This window comes from Drosophila sechellia, chromosome 3R (genome assembly GCF_004382195.2).
Source record: "Drosophila sechellia strain sech25 chromosome 3R, ASM438219v1, whole genome shotgun sequence".
Classification (NCBI taxonomy): Eukaryota; Metazoa; Arthropoda; class Insecta; order Diptera; family Drosophilidae; genus Drosophila; species Drosophila sechellia.
In genome coordinates, this window is record NC_045952.1 from 28,288,830 (window position 1) to 28,307,388 (window position 18,559).

The 18,559-nt window shown below is 44.7% G+C and overlaps 6 protein-coding genes and 1 non-coding gene across 13 annotated transcripts; 3 read left to right on the top strand and 4 right to left on the bottom strand.

Annotated features, from left to right (window-relative positions):
- Nucleotides 1-244: 244 nt before the first annotated feature.
- On the bottom strand, nt 245-1,466 carry LOC6612760. The gene is made up of 2 exons (XM_002037227.2): nt 1,289-1,466; nt 245-1,232 (listed from the first exon to the last, which is right to left on the bottom strand). The coding sequence occupies exons 1-2, from the start codon at nt 1,383-1,385 to the stop codon at nt 268-270; spliced, it is 1,062 nt and encodes a 353-aa protein (XP_002037263.1). The 5' UTR covers nt 1,386-1,466; the 3' UTR covers nt 245-267.
- Nucleotides 1,467-1,566: 100 nt separating this feature from the next.
- Nucleotides 1,567-3,122, bottom strand: LOC6612761. Its single transcript, XM_002037228.2, has 2 exons — nt 2,962-3,122; nt 1,567-2,909 (listed from the first exon to the last, which is right to left on the bottom strand). Exons 1-2 carry the CDS (start codon nt 3,044-3,046, stop codon nt 1,699-1,701), a joined length of 1,296 nt encoding a protein of 431 aa, XP_002037264.2. The 5' UTR covers nt 3,047-3,122; the 3' UTR covers nt 1,567-1,698.
- A 191-nt stretch (nt 3,123-3,313) lies between these two features.
- Nucleotides 3,314-4,901, bottom strand: LOC6612762. Of its 2 annotated transcripts, none has more exons than XM_032722074.1 (2): nt 3,970-4,901; nt 3,314-3,873 (listed from the first exon to the last, which is right to left on the bottom strand). In XM_032722074.1, exons 1-2 carry the CDS (start codon nt 4,615-4,617, stop codon nt 3,613-3,615), a joined length of 909 nt encoding a protein of 302 aa, XP_032577965.1. In that variant the 5' UTR covers nt 4,618-4,901; the 3' UTR covers nt 3,314-3,612. The 2 variants fall into 2 exon arrangements, with proteins under 2 accessions (XP_032577965.1, XP_002037265.1); XM_002037229.2 differs by having other exon boundaries at nt 3,314-3,894.
- Nucleotides 4,902-5,095: 194 nt separating this feature from the next.
- On the top strand, nt 5,096-6,835 carry LOC6612763 (40S ribosomal protein S8). The gene is made up of 4 exons (XM_002037230.2): nt 5,096-5,165; nt 5,428-5,534; nt 6,023-6,434; nt 6,655-6,835. The coding sequence occupies exons 1-4, from the start codon at nt 5,162-5,164 to the stop codon at nt 6,756-6,758; spliced, it is 627 nt and encodes a 208-aa protein (XP_002037266.1). The 5' UTR covers nt 5,096-5,161; the 3' UTR covers nt 6,759-6,835.
- On the top strand, nt 6,537-6,582 carry LOC6612765. Its single transcript, XR_048532.1, has one exon. It is a non-coding gene; the product is annotated as a small nucleolar RNA R442 (small nucleolar RNA).
- A 105-nt stretch (nt 6,836-6,940) lies between the features above and the next one.
- Nucleotides 6,941-12,037, bottom strand: LOC6612766 (zinc transporter ZIP13 homolog). Of its 4 annotated transcripts, none has more exons than XM_032721089.1 (6): nt 11,874-12,037; nt 8,272-8,607; nt 8,097-8,204; nt 7,621-8,034; nt 7,403-7,558; nt 6,941-7,340 (listed from the first exon to the last, which is right to left on the bottom strand). In XM_032721089.1, the coding sequence occupies exons 2-6, from the start codon at nt 8,480-8,482 to the stop codon at nt 7,162-7,164; spliced, it is 1,068 nt and encodes a 355-aa protein (XP_032576980.1). In that variant the 5' UTR covers nt 8,483-8,607; nt 11,874-12,037; the 3' UTR covers nt 6,941-7,161. The 4 variants fall into 4 exon arrangements, with proteins under 4 accessions (XP_032576980.1, XP_002037267.1, XP_032576981.1 ...); XM_002037231.2 differs by having other exon boundaries at nt 11,692-12,037; XM_032721090.1 differs by lacking the exon at nt 11,874-12,037 and adding an exon at nt 10,352-10,424.
- Nucleotides 12,038-12,519: 482 nt separating this feature from the next.
- Nucleotides 12,520-18,303, top strand: LOC6612768 (WD repeat-containing protein 44). 3 transcript variants are annotated; one of them, XM_032723507.1, is made up of 11 exons: nt 12,520-12,949; nt 13,005-13,209; nt 14,191-14,280; nt 14,370-14,508; nt 14,577-15,354; nt 15,418-15,618; nt 15,678-15,787; nt 15,842-16,401; nt 16,461-17,279; nt 17,341-17,469; nt 17,547-18,303. In XM_032723507.1, the coding sequence occupies exons 1-11, from the start codon at nt 12,864-12,866 to the stop codon at nt 17,700-17,702; spliced, it is 3,273 nt and encodes a 1,090-aa protein (XP_032579398.1). In that variant the 5' UTR covers nt 12,520-12,863; the 3' UTR covers nt 17,703-18,303. The 3 variants fall into 3 exon arrangements, with proteins under 3 accessions (XP_032579398.1, XP_032579397.1, XP_002037269.2); XM_032723506.1 differs by having other exon boundaries at nt 15,678-16,401; XM_002037233.2 differs by lacking the exon at nt 14,191-14,280 and having other exon boundaries at nt 15,678-16,401.
- The last annotated feature ends 256 nt before the right edge of the window (nt 18,304-18,559 follow it).

Here is an 18,559-nt window from a genome sequence, read left to right on the forward strand (position 1 = left end):
CAGCCAGCATCGCCCTGAACCAAAAGAGAGTATCCCACCTCGCATATTGAGTTTCTATATTTAAAAATATCTTAAGATTAATATTAATATTAATTAAATATTAATATTTAATATTTGATAAAATATATCAAATTATTAATATTTGATAAAAATGTTGTCTAAATTGTGATCTAAAACCATTTGGATTTTTATTAGGTTATGAGATTCGTTTCTTTCTCTTACAATTTTATTACTCTGATAAACATAGCTTTGAGCCTGAGTATTTATTTATGGCTTATTGTGAAAACGGCAAAATTGGTGGTAGTTGTCGAACTGCGATGGCGAATCGTCTGCTTCGCTTAAAATGAGCTGGATCTGGGCCATTCGTATGCCGTAGCGCAACTTGTAGTCCGCTGCATTCAGTTGCGGGATGCACCTCCGGTTGATGAGGAGCAGGAAGCTCTGACTGGTCTCTATGACTTCCTCCGCCCTGAGGACAGACCAGTCCGACATGTCCACATCTAGGTTCTGGGCTCTCAAGCAGGTCATGATTCGGCTGTAGTCGGTTTGACCCGTGGGCAACCAGATGCGCACCTGAGGCATAAATGGTACATCGCTGACATGGACGAGCTTGATGCGCATGTCATGCCACGTGTTGCTAATCGTGGCAACGCAGTTAGCCAGGAATACCTTTGAAAATCCGTCTTCGCACTGGATCACTCGGTGGCCACGAATCACTTCTGAGCTATCGAAGGACGGGACGGGACCCCTTGGCATGGCCATCAGTCTGTCAGTCACCACGTACGCCAGCTGGGCCTCGATCTCCTGCCACCTTTCGTTGAGCAGACGGCCATCCTCGTGGAGCTCGTCCACCAGGGCCATCGTCAGGTTGTCACTGGTTGCCATAATGGGCTTCCCAGCCTTAGGAGAACTTGAACTCTTTGTATTATTGGGTTTCTTTTCCTTCTTGGGGGTACTAGCCTTCTTGGAGCCCTTTGCCTTCTTGAGTTCCGCTTGATTTTGCTTCTTACGCTTCTCTGCTTTTTTACCCGCATTCCTGGAAACCATCGATTTCGCCGCTCTTGCCTCTGCCTTCCGTATTTTCTTGGCTCGAGCGCGTGCGCGTGCGCGCCTGGACATTTCCTTCCCCTCCTTAACTGCACGTTTTTGATTAGCGTCCTGTGGAGATAAGCAGGGCTTTTCTTCAGGGGGTTCCGATTTCACACGCCTCCGCCAGAGAGAGTCGCCACGATCTTAAAGGACCAAGCGTAGCAGTTAGCATCGATAAGCCTGACAACACGCGACTTACCATTGTCATCGATTACAATCACATCCTCGAACTTCCCAGCCTTAATATTTTCGTTATAGCTGAAAGAGTCCTCCGTTTTTGGCAAAATACTGGACATTTTGTCAATTTTTGCGTCTTGGTTTCTCAGAGCTAAGCAATAAACAAAATGTGTTTACCATCGAAGCGCGGAAAAATGCCTAAAAAATAACTGTAGTTCCACTGAGGTGGTGAGCCAAATGGTTGCAACCCATGATAGGCAATCAGCGGTGGCGCAAACCAGGGGGAATTTAAAAACAAAATTCGTTTCTTCAATTGTTTATTGATTTCATAAAATGCATTTTCTTTTGTACAAACAGGAATAGCTCTTACGTACTTGATGAACAAAACGACTTCGACATTATATAAGAGCTAAATGTGATCTTATGTTCATCCTACATCCTCTGTCCTTTTTTATGATATTTTTTGTTGATGTCTTTCGCATTTTGTACTTTTTTACTGTGTGGAACGATTCGAACTGATTGATTATCGTAGTGCAAGATTTTCCACGTTTTGTTGCCATCCCTAAACAAGAATCGACCTTTGCTCGTCGGTTTTTGCAAATGCTTCTGGATGAGCAGAATCCCTTTGTTGGACAGCTCAGCTCCTTGGGGTAACACCCAAGCGCTCGGATCCATCTTATCCGCCTGCTCCACATTTTCCTTCTGGTTAAGGTCCTCCGTCTGCAGCGTTTTCTCTGCAGTCTCCCGCACGGCGGAAGCATCGGCCACTTTACCTCCCGCTACCTCAGTTTGCACGGGTATGTCCTGAGTAATGCGTACACGAAAGTCTTTTCCGACGGTCACCCTCCAAGATTTCCCCCCGTCATTCACCACAAACTGAACGTTCTGACCTTTCGACTTCTTCAGAAATCCGTTCTTAATTTTTAAGACCGCAGCGTAGGAGAATTGAGCACCTCGAGGTATTATCCAGCCGAATGAGTTCACCTCTGTCTGCTGGACCCCATTAAATTGCGCCTGAGGAGCTAACTTATTTTGTGTGATAGCCTTAGCGTTTTCCGCATGCTGTCCGCCTGGTGGTTCCAAATCCTTAACTCCCTGATCCTGAACCACCCCCGGGACCGCTTGACTTGGACTGGGTATTTCGCTGGCGTGGACAAGCTTGATGCGTAGGCCATCCCATGCATCGGCTAATTGCTTAATGCAATCCTCTAGGAAGATCTTGGAGAAGCCGTCCTCGCACCTGATCACCCGGTGGCCCCGGATAACAAGGGAGGAGTCAAGCAACGGGTGGGGTCCTAGCGGCACCGCCGCCCGTCTATCCGCCACTATGCGCGCCAGCTTCGCCTCGATCTGACACCAATTTTCGAAGAGCAAGCAGCCGTCTGGGTGGAACTCGTCTACCAGGGCCATTGTCAGGTTGTCCTGGATCAACTCATTGTACTTCCAGGCCGAAATAGACTGAGACTCATCTGTATCCCTTAGCCGTTTGTGATTCTTGCCATTTGTGTCCGATGACCCGTTTCGCTTACGTTGCTGATGATCACTTCTGATTGGGGCTCTGCGTTGAACAGATCCAGAACGTTCTCCCCTACTCCTTGACACTTTTGAGGAGTCACAATCCTTGCGTTCCAAGCCCTGCCATACTAAAGGTCTCAACTTAGTAATGCGGGTGCACCAAAACCTCGGCTAACATACCCTCATAGGCCGGTTTTATGTTCCTGTTCTTCGAGGAACGGGAAGTTGAAGCAAGGTCTGGTTTTTCAAGTGAATATCTAGTCATGATTAATGATTCGTAATTCTATGCTCCTACAGTGCGGAATGAAACTTCGCACAAGTAGACAAGCTCAGCCTACTTTCTCGCAATAACTGACACAATCTATCGGGCTCTGTAGTACTTTGATATTGGAAGTTATCGAACAGTGTGACCGCAGCATGGATATTAATCATGTAGTGCAAATACCGTTATTTCCCACCGTTTAAGTACAGTGCTCACAATTGAAACTGATTATAATCATAGATTAAGCAGATTAATAACAGATATCTGAGGTACAGTTTGTTACTAACTCTAAGCGTATCGGTGAATTTTATTTACGAGCTGAAATGATCGATTTTAAGCCAGCACTTTTTACAAAAAATATATAAATTAATGAAAGGACATAAAAATAACATGCAATGGCCAAATTCCTTTTCTTTCAATTTCTTTGACCTTCCCTCGTGGAAATAATCCTCCGCACAATAAATGCTCAGATCATAAAGTCGTTTAAAGTATAATCATACCTAAGTGTAAATAATCATATTGCCCGCCTTATCCACCTACAAACACAAGCCGTTTCAATCGTCGAAGGGCTAGTGGTCCACTACGTTCATATCGAGAAGCAGCTTTTTGGTCTGCAGATCGATGAGCCGCCGCTTGGCCCTGGCCAACTCGGCCATCTCGTTGTAGTATATCGTTTCCGCCTTGAGCTTCTCGTCCAGCTGTGTGGTGGACTCCGCCAACGAGGCGCTGTCCGGCGGAATCATGTTCTGCATCTCTGCCGGCTCCGGCTCCTCGCACCTGTCCACCACCACGGAGTCAGAGTTGTCCACCACGTACTCGTAGAAGGGTTCCTGCAGCGAAATCGAAGTGACCTTAAATCAGAGATCGGAATCATGTAGAGGGTAGATGTGGGTAGGGGAGGCCTCCGAGGTGGCCCGCGGACAAACCTCTTCTTCCAGGTGATCGGCCACCTTTTCGATGATGCTGTCCACATCGTCGAAGTTGACTTTCTCCAGGGGATCAGCCGCCTGCCTACGCTCCAGACTGGCGTAGGACTCCTTCTTGGGTGTCGTAAGGTGCTGGTGCGAGTGATTTAGCGTCTTGGCCAGGCTGGTATGACGACGCACAATGTGTCGCATCAGATTGGAGGACGAGTGCTTCGAGGAGAGCGTCTTGCCGCAGTGCATACATTTGGCCATGAATTCGGAGATGCGGATAAAGTGTGCCCACAGTTTGTTGTTCTTTCCAATGACCTTGTTGCGCATCTCTTCCTGGCTGTGCCGCTCCATCTGCTCCTGTTCGAGCTTCGTGCTCATGATGCCGCGCACCGCCGACTTGGTCTCGCCCTCTCCGAGCTCCATGCTCAGGTCCTCGGAGGCGGAGGCTTCCAGCTCGTCCTTCAGCTCGGCCAGCATCTTACCCCCCTCGCCGGCGAAAATCGTTCGGGCCAAGAGCTTGTGGTTCCGGATTAAATGTCGCGTCAAGTTGGAGGATGTGTGTTTGGAGGACAACGTCTTGTCGCAGTGTTTGCACTGAACTATGTACTCGGTCAGCCGGTGAAAGTGCGCTAGAGCCTTGAAGTTTTTCCCAACCATAGCTGCTTCCGCAAATCCGGGAGTTGCAGTTACGCCCGCTCCTGGCCAATTTGCTGGCAATTGTCGCGTTTATTTATCAAATTACTATTATTTTCGGTGCAAAATGGAGGTGTGACCGTTTGCGCGAAGCCACAAGCTAACATTTTAACGATCTGTTAGAAACACAAACTGGCCACACCTTATTCAACGGGTTTTATATTTCGACAGCAGTAGTGGTATTCCCAAATGTTAAGCTTATCATTAAATAAGCGCTCCTGTTGTATTTCAAATTGCATTTCCTAATATATATTTCAATTCTGTAGCAATCGAATTAAATATTACAATTTGGTGTCACATTAATCTATACATTTCTAACAATATTTAACTGATTCCAGTTGCTACAAATTAATATTTGAATTAATGCAACAGCACCGACTGTACTGTAATGCGCGCGCTAACAGCGCAGCGTTGCCCAACCGCGGCAACTGTCAAAAAAATAACCCTACTTTTTTGACACGAGGTGCTGTGCGTGTCTTTTCCTTTCTTTCTCGCTTTTTACTCGAACATGGGTAAGTCGACTCTCGCTAATTGCGTCGAAATATCAAGAAAATGGGCTGAATACGGCCTGCAAACACCATGAAAACGCGCACAAAGTACGTTTACAACGGCATCGAGCGAAAAACAACGGGGAATGTGTGAATTTAAATAAATATCAGTGAATTTAACTTGGTGCGGCTCTTTTGAGTTCACCCCAAACGTGCCCATGTTCTTGGTATTTTTCGACTTTTCTGTGCGCCTTGTACTAAATTGATTTTATTTATCAATCACCAGGTATTAGCCGCGATAGTGCACACAAACGCCGGGCCACCGGAGGCAAGCGCAAGTCGCTCCGCAAGAAGCGCAAGTTCGAGTTGGGACGCCCCGCCGCCAACACCAAGGTAAGGATAATCTCCGGATAATCGCAGTGGCGTTTGTTCGGATCCCTGGCATCCAGTTTCTCATACTCCCATTAAGGGTTAGTGGTCGGTGCCAAAAGGTGTGCTTGAAAACCAAGCACATTTTCAGTGTTTTTATCTTGCCATCGTGACTTGGATAGTATACACATGGTTTTTATGTCGTACAATAGCGATTGTTTTCAATAATCGTTATACTATGTTATATGTTAAGGGAATATGTTGCTTATATGCCTATCCAAGTTTAAGTTAGAATTCACCGACAAATCTGTTAAAAGTATGAGATAAATGGTCCTAGTATACAAATGCAATATTAAATGATGTTAACGCGTGTCAACTGCAATTGTGCTCTCGAGCACTCTTCTTGATGATTGAAAAGCTTTATGTTCGGACTACTGATATACATCGTTATCCATAAGGTCCTCCATTCTGTTTGCTCGGACTAACTCTTGAACTTATTTTTTTTTTTTCAGCTTGGCTCCGGACGCGTGCACAAGGTGCGCACCCGTGGTGGAAACACCAAGCTCCGTGCTCTGCGCCTGGAAACCGGAAACTTCGCCTGGGCCTCCGAGGGAGTGGCGCGCAAGACCCGTATCGCCGATGTTGTGTACAACGCCTCCAACAACGAGCTGGTGCGAACCAAGACCCTGGTGAAGAACAGCATCGTGGTCATCGATGCCACGCCCTTCCGCCAGTGGTACGAGGCGCACTACGTGCTGCCCCTGGGACGCAAGCGTAACCCCAAGCACGCCCAGAAAGAGGACGAGAACGACGTGCTGACCAAGAAGCGCAGCGAAAAGGTCATGAAGAAGTACCTGGAGCGCCAGAAGTACGGCAAGGTCGAGCAGGCCCTCGAGGATCAGTTCACCTCCGGCCGCATCTTGGGTGTGTATTCTTTCTGTTTTATGATTAATGATTATTGTTATAGTGATGTAAAAACCCTAGCGATCCAGCTACTTTATTGTGTCGATCTTGTTTTAAGAGAGACGCAAGCCTGTTGGGTGTGATTCGGCTTGTCATAGTTACTCTGATCAAACCACCAAACTTGGCTGCTTTTCACTTTGCTGGAAGCCCCGCTCTAATTCCCTGTTCTTTTTCCTTTCAGCTTGCATTTCTTCCCGCCCCGGACAGTGCGGTCGCTCCGACGGCTACATTTTGGAAGGCAAGGAGTTGGAATTCTACCTTAAGAAGATCAAGTCTAAGAAATAAAGGCACTAGATAAGCTTGCAAGACATGATTTGCAAACAAGAACGGAATAAAACAACTTGTTTTTTATAGGAAGTGCATTTTTCTGATTTTTTTCTTTAATTTGCCTGCTGAAAAAGATATGGCTGCCCAAATATTTGGATGTTTTTGTTACCCAAATAAAGTCCAGATAAAAGATAATAATGTTCGTGGATAGTGGAGGGCAAAGGACTCTCCCTTAAATGTCTATTGAATTTTCGTTTCATAAGTATGATACAGTAATACGTAATCATTAATAGTTTAAATATCATTCATATTGGCTATAATTACATAACGCAGACAGGATGTCGAATCCCATAAAGTACAACAAATTCATGTAAATTTAAAACTGCCAATGACAATCTTATACTGCTGTCAGCTAAAGTTCCTAGTGTTCGAATAGCATGGTCATCACGGCCATTAACGCAATGCCAAATATCAGTGCTAGCAGCTGCTTGATGGACTCCTTGCGCTCCTCCTCCTTCAAGAGATCAGGTAATACTGTGACCAGAGCAATGTGCAGAAAGCCGCCGGCAGTGAACGGCATAATCCACGAAGTACGTGCCTCTGTAAATGTAAAGATGTAAATGTTCGCTTGTTTGTCACCCGGAGAGCCCATTTAAGCTCACCCATGGCCGACGTTACGCCAGAACCTCCGATGGCCACCAGAGCACCGAGCAGGCCAGCTCCCGCCGTGAGTAGCTGCGCACGCGCGGCGTCCCAGCGACTGAATCCGGATCGAAGCAGGATTGCGAAATCCCCCACCTCGTGCGGAATTTCATGAACTGTATGGAGGGAAATAAGTGAGGAACTATCCTATGTTTCAATAGTATCTATATGTACTTACGCAATATGGCAAAAGTGGCTAGGATACCGTGTCTGAAGGACACCAAAAAGGATCCAGCCACGGCCAGACCGTGTGTGAAATTGTCTATTGAGTTGGCCAAAAGGTTCAGATAGCCAGCCACCTTCTTCGGCTGCTCCTTCTTTTCCTTCGACTTCTGTTCCTGCTCGCGTAGGAAACAGACTTTACCTACATCTTCGATGTCGCAGGCGCCGCCACAACTCTCAGAGGTTTCGCCCTCTGGTAGTTGGCCGCCATGTCGACGCAACAGGCAGTTGGCTATCTCCACGCACTTGGGCTGAGGGTTCTCCTCGTCCGCGCTGGCATAACCGGAGAAGATTTTCTCCACGATCGTGAAGATCAGTATGCCGGAAAGGACCCAAAGGCCCGAGCGCAGGGATGGGTGACTAGAAGGATCTATAGGGGGAAAACCAATGTTATGGTGATGATTTCACAACTCGGACTTTCCCGCAACTCACCTTGATTATCGCCTTCCCAGGCTTCTGGCAACAGGTGGAGGAACACATCGCCCAGCAGACCGCCGACTGCGAAACTCAGAAGCACTCGCAGGAGTTTGGAATCTGCAGCTGTAGGGTGAGAAATGATTCATGTTCAATATGATATCCTTTTCGTATGCGAGTATATAAGACTTACGATCTTTGTATCCCTCCTTAGCCATTTTCTCCTCCGTGGGAATGATAATCAGCGGGAATATGCCACTCAGTCCAATGACCACCGATCCCAGCAGGGAGAAAACCCATGGCGTGTACTCGAAGCTTTTGAAGTACTCGGGCATGTACTGGTCCATCAGGTTGGAGTATATCATGGCGATGTGTGCATCGAAGAAGCTGCTGTTCGTGGCCATTTTCGGCTGCCTTTCTACGTCTACTTATGCGCTGCTCTGTGCTGGAACTTGGGATTCTTCGGTCACTGCTGCCTGCTCATGTCCAGTGACTTTCGGTGGAATATGTGTCGTGATCGATGACTCGGCTAGTATTGGAAATACAATTTTAATTGTTTAAGAAATGTCAGTACACACGTAAATTTTGATACAAATAACCAGTTAAGCATATGTTTCCCCAAATCCACCACCTGGCAACAAAATCATTGAATAACTAGATGCGGTTCTTAGTATCAGACAGAAGGTGATGCGAAAATCCTTTAGATATGGACAATGTCAGCCATAATCAATAAAGGGGCAGGGAAAATTCTCCCAACTGCGCCCGTTGTCAGGTTCGATAAGCGAGTTTCTGTAGAATTTAATCATGGCAACTTAAGTGTGACTAGACGGCTTCATAGCGAACGGCAGTCAATCAAACTAAGACCATTGCCCGATAGCTACTCCATCAGGATGAGTAAGCGTGTCCTGCCTCACTATAACCAATAAAATATCAAATTGTTCGTTGTGGAGCTTGTTACCCGTATCACAGCGAACCTGCTAGACTTTATCTAAAATGCAGGTACTTAAATGATAAATATATCTTTGCCAATTTGGCTTGCTCGAGTTCGAGCAGTAATTAATTGGCTTTTTCCATAATTTATAAGCAATTAAGATGAAGTCATGTGCTTAGTTTGAATGTGATTGCTTTCCAGGATTTTCTTTAGAATCTTCTATGCGAGTAGTAGATGAATTCCACTTGTAAATCAAACTTCTCGCGATCATAAACCACTCTTATATCACTGCCACCAACCAAAACAGATCGTAAATTGGGCGAAAATTAATTTCCAAGCTCGATAACCGACGCTACCAGTGTGCAGAAACAGACTAAACGAATTTCCAGGAGACGCTGCTTCGGATCGCCCACGTCAAGATACTTTGTTTTTTTTTCATTTGATTTCCGATTTGATGTGCACGATGCAGCTTAAACTGTTCACTTTGCCGCGATAAGATTGCGATGGCGTTGGCACAATGGAGTGCCACGATTTTGGCGGCTTTGCTAAGCGGCAATACTCCGCATGTGTATTGGGGAATCAGACTTGGAAGCGGACAAATTATGCCTAATCCCCGCCAGAACGGGCAGAATGGGAATGCGAAATCGATCCCGTAAGCGATGGCTATACTACAACTATATATGCATATACTACACTCTTATCTTTCGCAGTGTCGTTGTCATGGAACTATCAGCAAGCAAATTAGCTAGATTAGATTTAGACGTCGTGTAATTACTTGTAACGGGTAACTTCGAATATCTCTAAAGACTGAGACTAGAAGGCTGTATAAACTAGGGAATCTTTCAGTTCACTACAAATGAACCATGACTGTTTCACGCTGTTATTGTTATTCTACTGTATATGCCCTTTAAAGATTCGCAAAACAACATTTGCCAAGAGAGTCTCTTGTTCAGATTCAGGTTTCTTTTAAAGTAGTCGAAATTCGCTACTAGGAAGCCACTCAAGTTTGCTTTTACGATTTGATCAGTTGAGTAAATAATCCAATTTTGGCACAATAACTGGGTATTATGTGTTTAGCTGTGGCACTAATTGCTGTGTTTCTTGGGCGAGCCTTCAGTGAAAAGACAGTTCAGATTAATTCCGGAAATCCTGACAAATTCACTCAGATAGTTAGATATTCACGAATATAGCGAATCGCACAAGTTCATAATAAATATAATGTGGCACTGTTTTGCTGGAAGACTCGAGGACAATAGATTCTTATGCGATTTAAAGTTGATTTGTGGCGTGAGGTATTTGTATACCTCCAACTGTTAACACAATACCAGTAACTATATCATACTTGAGCGTTGCTAATGCGGGAATTTATGCTCCAAGCTCCACAAGTCGTGAGTTATCGCGTCGGTAACTGAGCTCGTTGTGGTGCAATTATCGTCTTCTTCGCCTTCTTATAGATGAATTGAATCGAAAATATAAACAGGGGACTCCTAAGCTCGTAATACATACAATTTGGCGAAAAAAATGCAATTAAAAGAGTTGCTAGCTCGCCAATCACTTGTGAATCATTATTGTCGCCAGTAGGGCCGCAACTTTTGAATGGATCATCAAAATGGCAGAGATTATTTTGCACGCTGCCCTAAAAAGGGGACATGGCGGAGTGAACAAGCTTTGATTATCAATCAAAACGTGCGGAGCACACAATCCGAATGAGAAACGGGGCCCCTTGGGTGATAAGGAATGTGCCCGAACAGATATAAAGAAAGTATATAAAGGGAATGTGTTTTTCTCACATTCATCAACAAAGAATATTAAAGTGTATGGCATCGAAAAATGGAAACTTGGTACATTCCCGAGTTTTAATCGAGCTTCAGCTTTGCTGCACTTGTCATAAATAGATTTGTCACCCTTGTATATTACCTAGAATGCCGAATACCGAGTTCTTTGTTCCGATCAGGAGGGAAATATGTACTCATACACCCACAACCGAGTACTGAGTATCACATGGCTTTAAGTTTGATTTAGCAGCATACGGAGAAGCTAACCCTTCGATTCTACATTATTAATAAACAAGATTGAAGCCGCGAAACCAGTTTGCCAAACAAGTTATCATTGTATTGTTGTTTAACAAAGTCTAGTCCATTTGTTTATGTATATATGTACTGCTGATAGAACGCAATACGCTCATATTATTATGGTGTTCAGAGCACAGATTCAAGATTAGATTGAGTACTGTTCAAAATTACTCAAATATGGCCGCTATTAGTGACGTGCGGATGATAATCTTACACTAGGTTAGTTATGCGGCTTATCAAGTGATCTATGCGGAAGTTGGAAGTTTTGACTAAAAGATAGAAGTATCATGTACTTATACAAAATCAACACATTTTTCAAAAACGTCTCTGATACTTTTATTTGAAACCGCACGATATAACAATGAAATTATCTATAGAGAAACTTATACGTATGTACAACACCAGCTGAGTCGATTTAAGCACTTATGTTTTCATATTCTAGATCCTACATACGCATGTACATATATTATATAGTTTTAATGGATTCTGATCTCTTTCACCACAAAGCGAAATGTCACATAATCATAAGGTGACTTCCATTGAATTCCAGACTTTGTCTTTGAGCCTGATTTCTGATAATCGGTTGGGATAGGTGTGCAGTTATTTTTACCGTTATTCAGCTGTAACGGGAACGGGTTAACGTGCTCTTATCACTTTTATTGCAGGGAGTAAAACCCGAAACTTTCAATTCTTGCAGTGGCGAAATTGTATGATAAATTAATTTTCTATTGCGTAGTAGCGATCATTGGCACCCGATGCTTTTTTTACTGCGAAGTAATTGCGTGAATTTACGTTTATTTCGCCCGGGCTCTACGTGGGCCTAGCCTCGCGGAACTCGAATCACGGGCTTAATGTTGATGTCGTCGCTCTGCGCGTCACTTTACTAAGAGTTACGAGCTCGCCAAAAACACATGCATTTATACATTTGTTTACTTTGTTCACGGGCCGTGCGGAAAATACAATAACAAAGCAATATGGTGCATTTCGATAGTGGTGGTAGTCCACAATCCAAAAGTGTTATCGATAATGGGTTGAATTGTATCTTAGCAGAGATCCCAACAATGGTGGGGGAGTTTAATATCAGCTGTGTGACTACCAATAATCGATAATTAAATTCCAAAGTAAAATGTAGGACATATGTGTAGAAATCCGGCTTATGTAGAAAATATTTAAATCCCACCTATTGTCTGAAATATGTTATTTTCAAAGCGAGATGAAGAAAATTAAAAATTTTTTTATATATACATGTGCGATTTAGTATTGGAATATAATCTTAAAACATTAAGTTTTCATATAATCTTAATACGGTGCATTTGGTTATCCATATTTTAAATACGCGCGGTCTCTTGCCGCAGTCTTGCTCTCACGAGCAAGCACGACCAATTGCCCATTGCTAGTTCAATCGATTGCTTATGAATCATACTTGACGCAATCGAAATCATTATTGCATCTTTGACACCACTAGTATTTACGCGTATCAAGCGTAAAAACTCAATTAACAATTGATTAAGAACTAAATTAGCAGTATAATTATGTGTAATAAAACGCAGGCGATAGCAACATGTTAAATGCAGTGCCTTCAGCGCTAGTGCGGCAGCGAGTGACGTCACATGAGTAGAAAACAACAAAGCAACAACAACAAAAGACAGTGGGGCGCCGCAGCAACAAAAGGGAATCAATAACAAAAAAACCAGAGAGAAAATCGTAATTTGGTGGATAATTTGCATACGATTGGGTGGTTAGATAACGCCGACAACCCATCACAGACGCACAAATCACGAAATGAGTAAGCTGGAAACGGATTCGGACAGTTCAGAAGAGTTTTTCGATGCCGAGGACACTACGCCCAATCGCCATTCGACTTTGTGGTGGGTTCTTGTGGCTTACCCCGTCCAAATGTTTAATTAATCCTTGCTATTTCAGTCGGAAGCTGCCGCCCGAGGTGGCCCAGGAGTTCATCTTTCCAGAGCCCGCCGTACGAGTGAATGCCGCCGCCTCATCGGACAGCGATGCTACGCCCATTGGCGCTGGAACGCCCGCCACCCGGAGTCCCACCAATAGCCTGGGTGCCCGGCTAAAGCCGCAGGATGCGGGGGTCTTTGTCGAGCCTAAGCCCGTGATAGGACCTGTAAGTGAATGGGGTCCACATGGAATGCTCTTACTTCCGTTTTGCTAGACTCAGTTATGATGTCATCTACTAGGGTAGCGATCCATCATCAGTGGCCTTGGGAAACCATTCCCATGTGTGAAAGCCCTCCTTCAGCTCATATGTCTGTCTGGTGGTGTAATTTGTAGAAGTTTTACTACCATGTGACGTTTAAATTTATTGCTTTATGTTTAAAGCGGGAAAAACTGCACTCTGTCCATTGAGCTTACATTCCCAATGTCTGTGATCGTCGTGTGCAGTTTTTTCATTTATTTCTTTCTATTGTAAACACTAGTGGATGTATAATATTAGGATCCATTCGTTTGGTAAAGCAAATATATTTTTATGTTTAGGTCTTTATTATTATTGTTTCTTATCTTTCCACCTATAGATGGTCATATACCTACCATTTCGCGCCAACTTCCCATAGTTATTATCAACCGCTCTCTTCGTGCCATTAAAAAACTGTGTCACTGCCTAAGACATTGATTAAAAACCGATATGATACGGTTTATGGAATTTACCTAGTCTTAATTAGCAACAGAACATTTATTTATGGCAGGTTTCGAAGTTCTGCATTTACCACTATCACACGTTTTGCATCATCACTGAAAAAATTCTTTCATGATTACTTAGCAGTTGCATATCTGCCATCTTATGGCCGGCCTCATTTGTTGTTTCATTTTTCATAATCCTGGGCAGGTGAACTGCAATTTATTAGAATTGGGTGATTTTTAGTTTTTAATAGCCAAAAAGCACAATCTAATGAACAAAAACCAAATCACCCCCTTAATTTTGTGTCCATATTTGTGTTCTTTACTTTCATATTTTCTCCGCCTCATTTCGTAAATCCAACGAATAAAATACAATACCCAACTTAAAAATGGAAACCAACTTAAACTCGAATCTCGTCCAATGCTAATATGCATACGTTAAAAAATGACATAAATAAATCGCATATAGTTGGGTAGACAGCGCTTTCACGAACTACGTCAGTGCATGCAAAACGATGAAGATGATAATCCAGGAAATACACTCACACCTGATTCTCAGGTATACATTTTTGTAATCTAGCCTGTTTGCTCAGCTTTCCGTTTGCCCGGCTCACCCACGTGTACTTATGATTTAAATTAAACTTGCAGAATAGCTCAACGGATGGCATTTTTACCAACCGTTCGACGCATCCGTTTAAGGTCATTGAGACCGATGCGATGAGCATACAGAGCATGACATCACTGGGTCGCGTGGGCCGAATCTTGGCAGGCAGCATTGATCCATCTGGTGAGTAGAAATCAGTATTTTCACGAAAACATAGCAGCCACTGACAGTCTTAATTCATTTGCTTCCAGCTATAAGCATAGATCGCGAGTCCCTGGCCTCGTTGAATGCGCAACAGCAAAAGCAGCAGGCGCAGCAGCAACAACAGGCGCAGCCTACATCGTCTACCAGCTCCAATACTCCACCGAGCGTTGGAAACACCTCTTCCGGGATGAGCACGCCCAGGGTGTCGCCCAAGCATCAGCAGAGTGGTAAGGAAGCAGCCGCCACCACGACAGGGATTCCTAGTGCCGCAACCTCCGCGCAGAGCTCTGGTGTTGGCTCGATGGTTTTGCAGGAACCAGATGTGATAGCGAGCACAAAGCTTGCCCAGTCTAAAACCACTGATTCCATCACCTCGTCGGGACCTGTGGCGCCACCGCGAAGAAAGAAGAAATCTCGTAATTGCTCCATCAGTTCCTCAGATCAGTATAGTCTTCCTCCTGCGGACAACGAAGACACTGATAGTGATACGCGGTCTGTGAAGAGTGTGCAGGGTCTTCAGCAAAAGCTGCGGGATGACTTTGTCATGGAGTTCGAGAGCTCCCTTAATAATGCAACTAGTTCAGCCTCCAATATCACCCTGACCTGCTCCTCCACCAATACAGTTGTTTCAGCTTCGGCTTCGACTTCGGCGGCCTCTTCGTCCTTGCCATCGACAATTGCAATTCATATGCGCCCCATGGTCGCTTCGGTCACCATTGCTGGTCCAAAACTCACTCAATCTCTGGGCAGCAGTTCCACGTCGGTTCACTCCAAGCCAAGTCCATCAAATTCGGCGAAAAGCAACTCAGCGCCAGCGAGAGTTAGGTAAGTGAATGTTATTTCTTTGGCGGTTAAACGAATACTAACGAATTGCTCTCTCTACGCTAGTTCCATCGATCCGAATCAGGGTCTGAATCTGTTTAAGGCCATCCAGGGAGGTTATGTGGTGAAACCACGCGACGAGGCCAGCAACAAGGCGCAAGGTCCATCTCAAGATGAAATCGAGCGCATTGAGAAAATGCTGATGGAAAACGCGAACCGACCAAAGCTGGCGGGAACGGGATCCAACAGCTTAGGAAGCTCCACACGGTAAGTTACATATGCTTTTCCATTTATTGCACTATTTAAAAATGCTTATCCTCCCGCAGCTATCCCGGATTCTATCGCGGTGTCAACGATAAGGAGCGCCGGAAGTCCGCTGGCGACGAGGATGTGCTCAAGCAGATGAACATCTATGTGCGCACGCGGACCAGCTCAGGCAAGCAGCTAACCGACTTTGAGATTCTTGAACAAGTTCCTGTTAAAAATTTAGACACGGGAGAAAATATGCCGCTATCCGAAATGCGTTCACCACCAGTGCCTGAGGGATGGAATCCGCTCTCGCTGCACATCCTTAAGCTGACCTCCCACCTGGAGGTGATCCAGAAGGAGTCCGATGAGGAGAGTGTGATTGGCATACCGCCCAGCATCGAGGGTCAGCAGCCCGACGAAGAGGAACTCGAAACGGAAGATGGCAGTCGACTGAAAAAGAAAACGGCCCGGATCAAGAGGTTCTTTGGCACCACAATGCGAAAGACGGTGGACAAGGCCAAGTCGATTGCATCCGAAGTGTCGCATGCGCGGCACAAAGAGGATGTGGCTGATATTGTTGATGCAATGAATCCCGAGCAAAATATCAAAATCAAGGCTTCCTCGTCCAACAAGGGACCCTATGAGTTCACCAAACTGCAGCATGTCCAGGATTTGAGTGGCGAAGATACCAGTGCTGTGTGGTGCATGAAGTTCAGTTCCTGCGGGCGACTCCTGGCCACTGCTGGACAGGACAAGGTGTTAAGGATTTGGGTTCTTAAAGATGCCTATCCGTTTTTTCAGGTAAGCAAATTCGATCCTTGCGACTATATATTATGCTAATGCCCATACTCTTTCTTTAGGACATGCGCAACAAATACAATGCTGACCAAAAATCCTCACCTACGCCGTCGCAAGAGTCACTCGTCTCGCAGCATTCGGCGGAGGAAGCCATTGCCATGGCTACTGCCGCAGAGAAATGCACGGGTCCCTTCATGCCAAAACCCTTCTGCACCTACAATGGACACACCTCCGATTTGCTGGACGTCAGCTGGTCAAAGAATTACTTCATACTGTCAAGCAGCATGGACAAGACTGTGCGGCTCTGGCACATTTCCAGAAAGGAGTGCCTTTGCTGTTTTCAGCATATCGATTTTGTCACCGCTATTGCGTTCCATCCACGCGATGATCGCTACTTTTTGAGTGGCAGCCTCGATGGCAAACTAAGGTTGTGGAACATACCCGACAAAAAGGTGGCACTGTGGAATGAGGTAGATGGCCAGACAAAGCTTATAACGGCTGCCAACTTCTGCCAGAATGGACAGTTCGCCGTTGTAGGGAGCTACGATGGTCGCTGCATATTTTATAACACGGATCAGCTGAAATACCACACGCAGATTCATGTGCGCTCCACCAGGGGTAAAAACCGCATTGGCCGCAAGATCAGTGGCATTGAGCCGATGCCCGGCGAAGACAAGATTCTAGTCACGTCCAACGACAGCAGAGTGCGCCTGTACGATTTGAGGGACTTGAACTTGTCCTGCAAGTACAAGGGCTACTTGAATGTGTCCTCGCAAATCAAGGGCTCGTTCAGCCACGATGGAAAGTACATCATAGCCGGGTCCGAGAATCAGTGCATCTATATTTGGAAAACAAACCACGATTACTCAAAACTCAGTTCAGTGGGTGACGCAAAACCTTTTGCTTAATATAAAATTGTATTTATTTTTTTTGTACCTGCAGGTTCGCCGCGATCGCAGCGACTTCTGGGAAGGCATTAAAGCACATAATGCTACGGTCACTTGTGCCATATTCGCGCCACACCCAGAGGCTATCATTAAGCCCGAACCGGATGAGATCTCCAATGAGAAGGTGGGTCCCAATCGCGTTGAATCTTGTTCTTTATATTTTTCGAGAGCACTTCTAATCAACATGCTTTCTGATTGCAGTTGGCTCACAATCAGCCGGATCCACTGGTCGAGCAGCACAAAAAGGGATGTGGTTATGTGTTGGTCAGCGCCGATTTCAATGGCGCCATCAAGGTGTTCATCAACAAGACGAAGCCGAAGCACAGCAGTCTACCCTACACGGCCATTGCGGATTAGTCTTTAGATAGAGGATGGGAGATATAGAAGAGTAAAAGTGAAATACTATTTTATTTTTGTATTCGTGACATTTTGTATCGTTAGTAACTAGCGCCATCGCTTATTTGTATGCATAATCCGTAATTACTAATTCCTGTCTGTCCCCACGCCCATTTTAATTTAATAATCCCGTAATTCCCCTTGTAAAAGTTGTTAACAATTGCTGCTGGCGCGAACTGTTTAATATTACGCAAAATATGTTATGTATTTTTAACGCTGAGTGTGTGAATATGTGTATAGATATTTGTTTAACAAGTTGATTATTTTGAAAGTCAATTGTATGTTGTTATGCCCTTGTAAGTTACATTTTGACTGTACAGATGCTTTGATTTCGTTACTCTCGACTACAATTGAATCTGTCCGTCTGGCCATTAACCTCCTTCATATGTAATCTAGTTAGAAATGTACTACTGGCCAACCTGCAAGGGTACGAGCGAATCGGTGGGCCGAATCGAAATAAGTTATTTTATCGCCTAAAGTCTTAACCTAACCAACCTATTATAATTAACTTTTAAACAATATATATTTTGTGTAAAGTAAATATGTGCAACCAGACCGAAAACGGTAACATTAATTCTGCCAACGAAACTTGCGTTGAAGGGGGTTTGGTTTTGAAGTGCTTCCGGATTAGAGTACGTCTAAACATTCATTCCTCCAGCCAGGCATGGTATTTAGCAAAGCTTAACCTTCATATTTGGGGCTTCCTGAGGTGCGAGCTGGTAGAAAATAAAGTAGCTGGCAAAGTAAACAGGCGGTTGTAATTCTATACTGATACTGCAGACTTTCGTAAATCTTAGGTATTATAATTCCGGGAAGGG

Coding starts and splice junctions, on each gene's coding strand:
- LOC6612760 (XM_002037227.2), bottom strand. CDS start 1,385: ATGTCCAGTATTTTGCCAAAAACGGAGGACTCTTTCAGCTATAACGAA. Junction 1,233..1,288: donor GATTGTAATCGATGACAATG/GTAAGTCGCGTG, acceptor TGGTCCTTTAAG/ATCGTGGCGACTCTCTCTGG.
- LOC6612761 (XM_002037228.2), bottom strand. CDS start 3,046: ATGACTAGATATTCACTTGAAAAACCAGACCTTGCTTCAACTTCCCGT. Junction 2,910..2,961: donor CATAAAACCGGCCTATGAGG/GTATGTTAGCCG, acceptor TGAGACCTTTAG/TATGGCAGGGCTTGGAACGC.
- LOC6612762 (XM_002037229.2), bottom strand. CDS start 4,617: ATGGTTGGGAAAAACTTCAAGGCTCTAGCGCACTTTCACCGGCTGACC. Junction 3,895..3,969: donor CCGATCACCTGGAAGAAGAG/GTTTGTCCGCGG, acceptor CTCTGATTTAAG/GTCACTTCGATTTCGCTGCA.
- LOC6612763 (XM_002037230.2), top strand. Junction 5,535..6,022: donor GCCCCGCCGCCAACACCAAG/GTAAGGATAATC, acceptor TTTTTTTTTCAG/CTTGGCTCCGGACGCGTGCA. Junction 6,435..6,654: donor CACCTCCGGCCGCATCTTGG/GTGTGTATTCTT, acceptor TTTTCCTTTCAG/CTTGCATTTCTTCCCGCCCC.
- LOC6612766 (XM_032721089.1), bottom strand. CDS start 8,482: ATGGCCACGAACAGCAGCTTCTTCGATGCACACATCGCCATGATATAC. Junction 8,205..8,271: donor TAAGGAGGGATACAAAGATC/GTAAGTCTTATA, acceptor CTCACCCTACAG/CTGCAGATTCCAAACTCCTG. Junction 8,035..8,096: donor CTGGGAAGGCGATAATCAAG/GTGAGTTGCGGG, acceptor TTCCCCCTATAG/ATCCTTCTAGTCACCCATCC.
- LOC6612768 (XM_032723506.1), top strand. CDS start 12,864: ATGAGTAAGCTGGAAACGGATTCGGACAGTTCAGAAGAGTTTTTCGAT. Junction 13,210..14,190: donor CTAAGCCCGTGATAGGACCT/GTAAGTGAATGG, acceptor AATCGCATATAG/TTGGGTAGACAGCGCTTTCA. Junction 15,355..15,417: donor TCAGCGCCAGCGAGAGTTAG/GTAAGTGAATGT, acceptor TCTCTACGCTAG/TTCCATCGATCCGAATCAGG.